This window comes from Protopterus annectens, chromosome 2.part0 (assembly GCF_019279795.1).
Source record: "Protopterus annectens isolate FY-2018-M chromosome 2.part0, PAN1.0, whole genome shotgun sequence".
Taxonomy (NCBI): domain Eukaryota; kingdom Metazoa; phylum Chordata; order Ceratodontiformes; family Protopteridae; genus Protopterus; species Protopterus annectens.
Genome location: NC_056728.1, coordinates 858,301,810 through 858,312,194, shown reverse-complemented (window position 1 = coordinate 858,312,194; position 10,385 = coordinate 858,301,810). Strand labels below are relative to the sequence as shown.

The 10,385-nt window shown below is 43.6% G+C and overlaps 1 protein-coding gene across 3 annotated transcripts in view; it reads right to left on the bottom strand.

Annotated features, from left to right (window-relative positions):
* Window positions 1–10,385, bottom strand: part of RCL1 (RNA terminal phosphate cyclase like 1) — a 506,457-nt gene that overhangs the window by 330,557 nt on the left and 165,515 nt on the right. For all 3 annotated transcript variants that reach the window (XM_044061124.1, XM_044061125.1, XM_044061126.1), the window contains exon 4: window positions 105–179. In XM_044061124.1, coding sequence (XP_043917059.1) covers window positions 105–179 — 75 coding nt within the window. The remainder of the gene's footprint in view (window positions 1–104; window positions 180–10,385) is intronic.

Below are 10,385 nucleotides of genomic sequence, written 5' to 3'. Positions count from 1 at the left end.
TCATGTCATATCTGTCTCACACATGCACTCACAAGTAATAGTCAAAGATCATAAGTAATACCCAGAGATTACTGCTAAATGACTAAAAGAAAAACATTTCTTACTTTCAGTTCAAGGCCTTCCCCATCTACTCCAAATTTCTTCAACAGAGGTATGCTTGTTGCCTTTAAGGTATCAACCTGTATAACAAAAACAAATGCTGAACAATTAAGTTGCAAAGTTCAGTATTAGACTATGAGATTCTACACAAGATACAAAGTCCAGATGCTGTTTTTGCTCACAAATATTTGCAATTCTTATCTAAAAGCCACTAACTACACTATGGCCAACTGACATGCATGTAATCTGATCCTTTCACTGCCCAATTTTTCCTCAGCAGTAAAAGATTATCCTAAGAGTATGACTACTAAATCATAATTCCCATATACAGCAGCTAATGAACTGCTTTCAAGCTCTCCAAGTACACAATCGTAACAAAAATACATTGCATTTAAAATGCTAAAAGCAGGTGTAGGAATTACCTTTCTACAGAGGACTGCTGTAACCTAAGTCATCTCTACAAAGTTGTACAAGGGAATTTCTCAATACCCTTCATGCTCAAACAGAATCCCTGCTGCAGTATATTCTGAATATTCGAAGAAAAAAAAAAACAAACGTAAATGAATTCCTCCATACTCGTGCACATCAGATTGCTTTACTTCTTGACTAGCACTTTTGGAACGGTTGGTCTTCACTTCTCTATATTTTGTCAATCCAAATGTTGAAGTGGGTCGAGTTCCACCTTCTGCAGAAGCTGAAGCTAACTGCCTGGTTTAGTGACTCATTTAGAGTTGCATAGTAAGCACAGACAAGACAAACCAAAAACCACAGGACAAAGCTCTTTATCCTCTCATAACATTAATCCCTTGCACCAAACTGCGATGGGGTGGGGGGCAGACAGAGGCACCCCCCAAAGATGGAAAAGATACTGGTGCCCAGCCCACTGCGAATGGGTGGAGAATATGGAAAATTAGCAGCTGGTGAGTGGCTTTCACAGCCAAAAGCCCAATTTCTTCATGATTTCTGCAATGGCTTCCTGCCTATCTTCCATTTGTCTCTCTACATTCCTGTTTAGATTACCTGCAAGCATATTCTGCTCAGTAGGGATATAAACAACACTGCAAATGGAATATTCAAGCTGATGGCAAAGTCCTGCACTTCCAAGCCAAGTCAATACAGGAAAAGGAGCGTCACCCTACATCACGTCACTGTAGTCTCCATCACAAACTTGAAAATGGCTGCTTGAACCAGTGAGTAGAAAGCACAGAGTACTACTATCATCTGGTATAAAACCCAGTTCCTCAGTTCCCCTCACCAGGTCCCAAGACCTTGAAATTTACATATCCAATTCCAAAGCTAGGCTTGAAACAACCACAATCAATTCCTGAGCTGTATCTGGCTAAGCAAATGGCAGACCTTAACTGCTAGCATCCTCTGCCACCAAGCAAGGAGTTTCTTCTCCGTTGCTGAAATTATGAAAATACTCTGCTCTAAGCGCTGTCAGTGTTTGCTCTAAACAAAGTACTCTTAATCCAAAAATCAATATACCTTTAAAACTCCTCCTCTATCATGCAATACTAAGATCTTTCATATGCAGCCTGGCAAGTGGGGACCAGGAAGATGACAATTCAAAGTCTAGAAGTCACTAGCTATAAATGTCCAATTTCTTAAAAGCTGCACATGAAAAACAACAGAATTTTTCTAGAGAAATGTAATCTGGTTGCATCCAAAACTGGATTCAAAAAAGGTCCAGGACTGTGGGAGAAAGAGACCACGTCTCAGGAGGCTCAAACAGACATTAAGGTTCTCCAGACAGTCAAAGGGGAAACAATGCCCCAAAGTTCAATTCAAAGTCTAGAAGTCACTAGCTATAAATGTCCAATTTCTTAAAAGCTGCACATGAAAAACAACAGAATTTTTCTAGTGAAATGTAATATGGTTGCATCCAAAACTGGATTCAAAAAAGGTCCAGGACTGTGGGAGAAAGAGACCACGTCTCAGCAGGCTCAAACAGACATTAAGGTTCTCCAGACAGTCAAAGGGGAAACAATGCCCCAAAGTTCTCAAAAAGGCATTGTTACACATCAGGCAGTCGTAGGCCATAGGTAGATGTGAACATCAGAGTCTGAGATCAAAAAAACACTGGTGCCAAGTATCTAGAAAAGACCATGGGTTGAAGGAGAGAGACCAAAGGATAAGGAGACCTGCCATGTAAACTGAAATAACTGCCTGTGCTCTCTATCACTGGGTACCTACAGTAGTACAAGTCTTTCTTCTAGTAAATAACTTAAACAGCATTCTTGATGATAACAGGAACCAAAAAAAAAATCTTGATCTTTACCACACATTTGCTCAAGTCTAACAAATCTATCACTTGGCTCCACAAATTCCATGTTTTTGACATCAGAAAAAGCCTAGACCAACAGCCATGCTGTGACTGAGGTACAGTCTGTATTTCTCACGAACCTAAGAACTGGCACAGAACTAGCTTGGTTAGTTGCAGTTCACTCACGTGTATGGGTGAAATGCCACTAAAAGGTGGAAACTGCCAGAATTCTACTATGTACCTTGACCTGACTTCTAAGACCCATTCATCCAAGTTTAGAAGGATCTAGGTCTCCCAAAATAAATGCTCTCTCATCTATGAAACTTTGTGGAGTAAGTGGAGAGGAGAAGAAAAGAAAGGACAGTTATAGCTATTGGGACCATGCAATGGTCGAAGGGGTCATCTCCAACTTAATTCCTACTGTCCATCCTGTCCCATTCTGCCATTCCAAGACTGTTGCTACATTTCAAATACCTTTGACTTTTATACATATAACAGTCACTGGCTGTGGGGAATCTCTGAACTATCTTAACACTGGGTGGTGAAGTAATTGCTTCACTGACAGGAAGGTTTTCCCTTCTCCTCAATTACTTTTTTTTAATTTGCTACAAATGTAGGTCTAAAAACCAACTCCATGTCGAGGGGGTATTCCACTACTGCTAATTAACACATCCTCAGGAAAATAATGTCTCATAAATCAGACATGTCCCTTATGGCAGATGCTAAACCACAGACACCTGAATCATCTTAGCAATCTTTCACATACTGCTCATTATGGCAGCCACCTGTTCGACTTTCACAAATCTAACTGCCTCTTCAGAAATACCGAAACTAATTTCCTTTATTTATTTCTTTATAAACATTCCTTTGATACTAGCCCATAGGTAACCTCCTGGTAGTTGAGGCTCTTGTACTCCCCAGTAGCAGCAGATGTGTGACCATTTTACCAAATGTATCAATGATTCTGCTTTCCTATCATTTAGAAGATTATTAAGCTACAGATTACTTTGTATCCCCCCCACCAAGGGAACCCAGGGACACAACTGCGAAATAAACAAGTGGGTTCCTTTAAATGCTTATTTTAAACCCTAAAAAACCCATATGGTTTCTTGTGTGCTGGTAGTGAAGATTCTGGCTTCATGCCCTTTCAAACATAGCCTCAAAAGCCTTCATCAAAGAGAAGATGGCCAGGAGACAACTGCTAATTAGCACTGACAGAGTGGGAGACAGATTTGTGAACTGTTCAGCATCTGCGGCAACTGTTTGACTCGAGGAGCTTTGGAGTAGCAAAGGATGAAGGATTAGCAGAAGAAGGGGGGGGTCTTCACACTAGAATATTGGAGATAGAGAAAGGTGTGGAACTGGATAAGAGGAGGCAAGAGGAGAGCCAAGAGTGAATTACATTACAAACAAGGGAGAAAGGAAGAGGGCAAAGCATGGCATGACAGCTGTCTGTCTGAGGAGAACAGCCAAGAGGAGTGAAACAGAAAAAAAGTTATATGGAGAAAATGGGAAATGTAGCCAAATTAAAAGGATGAGGAGAAGGAAGCAAAGATAGAAAGGTGCAGCCAACAGGGATAAATGAACAAGCAAGAACAGATACAGCCACAGGACATCATATGAGGAAAAAGCACTGCAGAGACTAGAAATAGCTCAGAATGGATGGGATTAAATGCAGCACACGGAAGCAGGCAACCAGTACAGTCAGTGAAGACAGCAGTGGAAGTAGAGGCAAAAAGATTACAGATAAATGGAATTGTGGCATGGATTATGAAGCAAAAAGATGAAAGCTGGATTATGAAGCAAAAAGATGAAAGCTGGACAGACACCAGCCTGGTTAACAATAGGAAAAAAGTACAGTTTTGTACCTACCATAAATGTAGATGTCCGAGAGGTATGCATCTGCAGTCCTAACATATGGGTTGTCCTGCCTCAGGCAGCCCTTCGGTCGGCCGGATTCCAAAGTCTGGGTCTGGCCTCGGCTGATGTTGCACTTCACCCAACGTCATAGCTGCTGTGAACTGGGTATAAAGGCATCAGCCGACGCCATTTTCCTCAGTGTTTCTTGCCCCAGATACCAGGTGCCCTCTAGGAAGGCTAAATTTGGATAAATGCAAAGATTCCAAACAGCAGAGAGCAAACAAAAATAAACATGTATATACATATATACAAACAAATACACCATAATAGATTCCCCCAGCTAGCTACAAGATGGGCAAATACCCTAGGAGTACCACAGAGGGGAAGGAGGGTGGGTAATCCTGACTGCAGATGCATACCTCTCGGACATCTACATTTATGGTAGGTACAAAACTGTACTATGTCCTTCAAGGATGCATCTGCAGTCCTAACATATGGGTAGAATACCATAGCCAAACTGGGGGAGGAGGCACTAAGATGATTATGGTGTAGTTAAGATCCCTTGCAAAACAGCAGTTGCAAAACCTGCTCGGGATCTGGAGTATAAAGGTAGATTATAATGCTTGGCAAATGTATGCACGGAGCTCCAAGTAGCAGCTTCTAAAATGTCTTTGGTAGCCACTCCTCGTAAGAAAGCTGTAGTAGTGGCTGTAGCCCTTGTGGAGTGAGGTCTGATGTTTTCTGGAGTTGTCTTTCCATGAAAAGAGTAACAAAATCTAATGCAATTTCCTATCCATTTTGAGATTGTCTGTTTTGAAATTGCTTTTCCTTCCATTCCTGTTGCATATGCTACCAGAAGCTGGTCAGTTTTTCTATTGTTCTTGGTTCTGTCCAGATAGTAGCGCAATTGCCTGTGCACATCCAAGGTATGTAGTAGTCTTTCCCCCCTGTTCTGTGGGTTGGGGAAGAATGTTGGTAGGTGGACTGCTTGGTTCAATGATACCCTGGAGACCACCTTTGGCATAAAAGTAGGGTTAGTTCTCAAGGACACTCTATCCTGATGGAAGATCATGAAGGGCTGTACTGCCATTAATGCCTGTAATTCAGAAACCCTTCTTGCTGAAGTGATTGCAAGCAGGAAAGCAGTTTTCCAAGATAAGAACTGTAATTCTGCTGTTGCTGCTGGTTCGAAAGGGGGAAGTGTTAACTTTTCCAGCACAAAGTTAAGGTCCCATGTAGGCAAAGGTGGCTTCCTTGGAGGCTTTACATTTTTAATTCCTCTCAGAAACTGCCTGAGTAGAGGATGAGAGAAGACTGGAGGATCCATATTGTATTCTGCTGAAATTGCTGATGCATGAATCTTAATGGAGGAGTAAGACAGGCCATTGTGGAAAAGTTCTGCTAAATATTCCAGGATGTTAGCTATGTTTGCTAATGATACATTTTCTCCTTTTGCTGCGCTCCAAATGAGGTATCTTTTCCATTTGGCTGAATAAGTCTTCCTTGTGGAGGGTCTGCGAGCCTCCAGGATAATGTCTTTAACCCTCTGAGATAAATCTGGGTTATTTTGTTTTATGCAATATTCCAAGCAGCTAGCTGCAGTGTTTTCAAGTTTGGATGTAGGATCTTGAAGTTGTTCTGTGTTAGCAGTAAAGGAACTAGAGGTAGAGGCCATGCGTGTGTCCGAGACATACTCCTCAGTAGCGGGTACCAATGCTGCCTCGGCCAGTCTGGAGCTATCAGGATGATCCTTGGGTGATCTTCTTTGATCTTCAGTAGCACTTTGTGCATCAAAGGGAGAGGTGGGAATGCATATGCTGTCAGGTTTTCCCAACTGAAGGATAGGGAGTCCACCTTCCAAGCAATTGGGTGGTATGTCCTTGTGCAGAATTTCCTCAATTGGTGGTTGTGTGGGGATGCGAACAGGTCTATTTCTGGTAGTCCCCATTTCTTTGTAATGGATTTGAAGATGTCTGGATGCAGCATCCATTCGTGGGCATCCGTGGTAGTTCTGCTTAAGGTGTCTGCTAGTATATTTTCTTTTCCTGGCACAAATATGGCCTGGAGCTGAATGTTGAGGTTCAGGGCCACATTCCACAGGTCCATTGCCATCCGGCATAGAGGATATGAGTGTGTGCGCCTCCCTGTTTGTTGATATACCACATGACTGTGGTGTTGTCCGTCCTCATCAGCAAATGATCCTGTTGAAGAAACGGTCTGAATGTCTGAATTGCCTGTTTCACTGCCAGCATCTCTTTTTGATTTATGTGTAGGTTCAGCTGGTCCTGTGTCCATAGGCCTTGTATACACTTGTCCACCATGTGTGCCCCCCAGCCTAGGTCTAAGGCGTCCGTGGTGATAGTCTGGCTTGGGCGAGGTTTGTGGAAAGGCAGTCCTCTGTTCAACTGACCGGCCTGAGCCCACCACAGGAATTCTTGTTTCAGGCATGGAATTATTGGAATCTGGGCTTCTAGACTGTGCTTGTGTTGAGACCATATATTCCTTAGGTACCATTGCAACTTCCTCATATGCAGCCTGGCATGTGGAATCAATATTATGCAGGATGCCATGTAACCCAGGGCTTGCAGGACTTTCCTTGCTGTAAGCTGGTTCTGTGTTGTTAATGCCATGAAATAGAGTGGTAGTTGCTTTTGCTTTTCTGCTGTGAGAAATGCCATCTGATTTGAAGTGTCCAGTTCTGCACCCAAGAATGTTATCCTTTGGGATGGTACCGGCCTTGACTTTTTCATGTTGACTGTGTATCCCAGGGCTTGCAGTAGTTGTATAACCTTTTCCAAATCTTTTGTTAATTTGATCTTGTTGTCCACTTGTATTAGGCAGTCGTCCAGGTATGGATAAATCTGAATTCCCTGAAGCCTGCAATGAGCAATTACTGATGCCAGGCATTTCGTGAATACTCTGGGCGCAGTAGATAAGCCAAAGGGCAATGCTGAGAATTGATAATGCTCTGATCCTGCAAGAAATCTGAGGTATCTTCTGCAATCTGGTCGTATAGGGACGTGCAGGTATGCCTCCTTGAGATCTAGAGTCACCAGCCAAGACTCCTTGCCCAGCATGGGAAGAAGTTGCTGTAGGGTCAGCATTTTGAATTTTGGAACAATGAGGTATGTGTTCAGAGCGGACAGGTCGAGAATAGGCCTCCATTGGTTTTCTTTCCTTGGTACCAGGAAAAGTCTGGAGTAAAATCCTTGTCCTTGTTCCATAGGGTACCTTTTGTATAGCTCTCATCCTTAGTAAGTGGTTGATTTGTCCTAGAGCGTTTGTTTTTTGGTTTGGTGGTAGGTTTAGCATTCCTCTCTTTTTTGGTAGAGTGTGGAAGTGAAACCTGTAGCCTTTGTCTATTGTCTGTAAAATCCATTTGTCACCTGTAATGTAATGCCAGTTTACGGAAAATAAGGCTAGCTTTCCGCCTAAGGGTGCTTCCAGTTGTTCCCTGGTAGGCGGTATCAGAGTCAAGTCATTGTGTCTGTCCTGTGGAAGTGGTAGTAGCTGGATCTGTGGCAGTAGTTCTCTGGTTGTTAGTCTGCCACTGACGTCCCCTGTAGGCACCTCTGGATTGACCTCTGCCTCTTGGGCGCCTATTTCTGCCTCTCTGTGCTCTGGAGGTGTCTGGAAAGGACCAATTCTTCGAAGGCCAATTTCTACTAAACCTCGGAGGCTGGACCTGTAAGAAATCCTTGACTGTTTGGACAGATTTTGCTTTTTCTTCCACCTTCTTTAGCACTTGCTGTGCAGGGGAGCCAAACAAACTTTGTTTCTCCATGGGAGCATCTAGGAGCTTTGACTTTACATGGTCTGGTAAGGATTGCTCTTTTAACCATGCATGCCTTCTGATCACTGTTCCAGTCATAGCTGATCTAAAGGAAGCCTCCAGTGCATCATAGCCGCATTTTAAGGAATGATTACTGACCTGCTGAGTGTTATGTACCAAATCTTGAAGGGACTTGCGGTCTATAGGTTCAGGAGAGGACAGTTTTTTATTTAGCTGGTCTAACAAAAATTCCTGATACTTAATCATGTGGAATTGACAGTTTAAGGCCCTAGCTGAAAGAGTAGCAGAAGTATAAACTTTTTTACCCCATCTCTCTAATGCTCTAGATTCTCTTTCAGAGGGGAGAGGGTTTTTGGCAGAGGCAGCTGCTACAGCTTTGGGGCCCTGTGAAATGGTTTCAGGATCTGCAATAGGAGCCTTATACAAGTGAAAGTGTGTGTCCGGGACCCTGTAATATCTGTCGGGCTTAGCAGGGGCCGGGGGAAGAGAGTCAGGGGCAGTACAGGCATCATTAAATGCATCATCCACAACTGTTAGTACTGGAGGAATGGCTAAAGGCCTATGCTGTGGTAAATGCAAAAAGGTCCTTAGCCTTTTCCTTGAATCTGAAAAATCCTGGCCCTGCCATTGAAATTGCTCTCATAGCATGTAAGGTTTCCCCAAAAGAAAATTCCTCAGGAGGAGAGGCAGAAGGAATGGAGTCTTCTGCATCAGAATCCTCATATGGAGAATAAGGGCCCTCTGGAGGATTTGAGTTTTCTGAATCATCCGAGGAATAGTCTGTAGAAACTGGATCCGGGGGCTCTGCTCTAGGCCTCTTCTCTGGAGGGTTGAGAGGCCCTGTCTGGGTGAGGTTGGGATCCCCTGATCAAAGAAATGAGATCCTCAGCCAGGCTGAGCATTTGGGAACTAGAGGTAGGCCTGTGTGAGGGGGTTTTAGCAGGCAAGGCCTTAGAAGATTTAGCTGCTTTAGCCCTAGAAAAAGCCTCGATAGACATAGATGCAGGGGGCCTAGCAGCTCCACGTGCAGGAGTAGATATTTCTAAAGGAATAGTATCTGATAAATCCTGGGTGCCTGCTACAGCAGGAGAAATTTCAGTAGCAGATTCAGCCATGCTGTGTGAGGCCTCGGCTATCGGAGGCAAGCTTTCGGCCGAAGGAAGAACCGAGGACTCTGTTTCAGCCGAAACAGAGACACTCGCGGTTGGCTTAACCGTGGTTTCGGCCGAAACCGCGGACCGCGAGTGTTGGTCCTTTTCCTTACGCTTTTTAGCTAATTGTGAAGTCGGAGTCTCCGACGGCATTTTGTAAGCAAAAGCGGGACCAAAAAACTCCTCTGCAAACTCCGACCGACGTCTAAGTGTCCGTCGGTTGAAGGAAGCACAGACTAGACAAGCTGATACGTCGTGGTCTGGGCCTAAGCAAGGAAGGCAGTAAGAGTGGAAATCCTTATGAGGTATTTGTTTCCCACAAGTTAAACAATTATTTACTTTTTCTGACATCGGCTGAGGCAAGAAAGAGTCCCCAACGGGGTACTTGGCTTTTTAGAAGTCTTCGGTAGTAGAAATCTCTGGATCTGACCGACCGGCACTTGCGAACAGCTTCTGCTTCAGGCACCGCGCGGCAAGAAAGACTGAGGAAAATGGCGTCGGCTGATGCCTTTATACCCAATTCATAGCAGCTATGATGTCGGGTGAAGTGCGACATCAGCCGAGGCCAGACCCAGACTTTGGAATCCGGCCGACCGAAGGGCTGCCTGAGGCAGGACAACCCATATGTTAGGACTGCAGATGCATCCTTGAAGGACATCAATACTCTTACTTAAGAATGAACCTGCAAGCCATCCTAAAAACTATAGACCATTAACTTGCCTTCAGATGATGTATAAACTATACACTTGAAGTGATCCTGATAAAGTTTATAGTCATTTAGAAGAAAACTCAATCATGGCAATAGAACAAAAAGGTAATAAAAGAAAGTCATATGGAACATAAGGATCATTTGTTGTTAAAGAAAATCACAATGGAAAACTGTAAAAAGGGGAAGAATCCAAGTATGGTATGGACAGACTAAAGAATCATTTGACAGCATCGCACATTCACGGATAAAACTGTGCTTAAAAATGTAAACGATAGTATCTCCAAAGGTGTACTCCTCTCCTGGAGACTCAGGGCTGATGGAATCCTCTTCCTCAGGAGAGATACAATCCTTGGAGGAATCAATCTGTGAAGACTAGATCAAGGATTCCTCAGAGGAGGAATATTCTTCCTCGGATACCTCGAAGGCCTGCACTGGAGGGATGGTGGATTGGGGTAGCTATGTTTGAAGAGCTTGAAATGCCCTGAAAAAGTTCTGAGAAAAAAATTC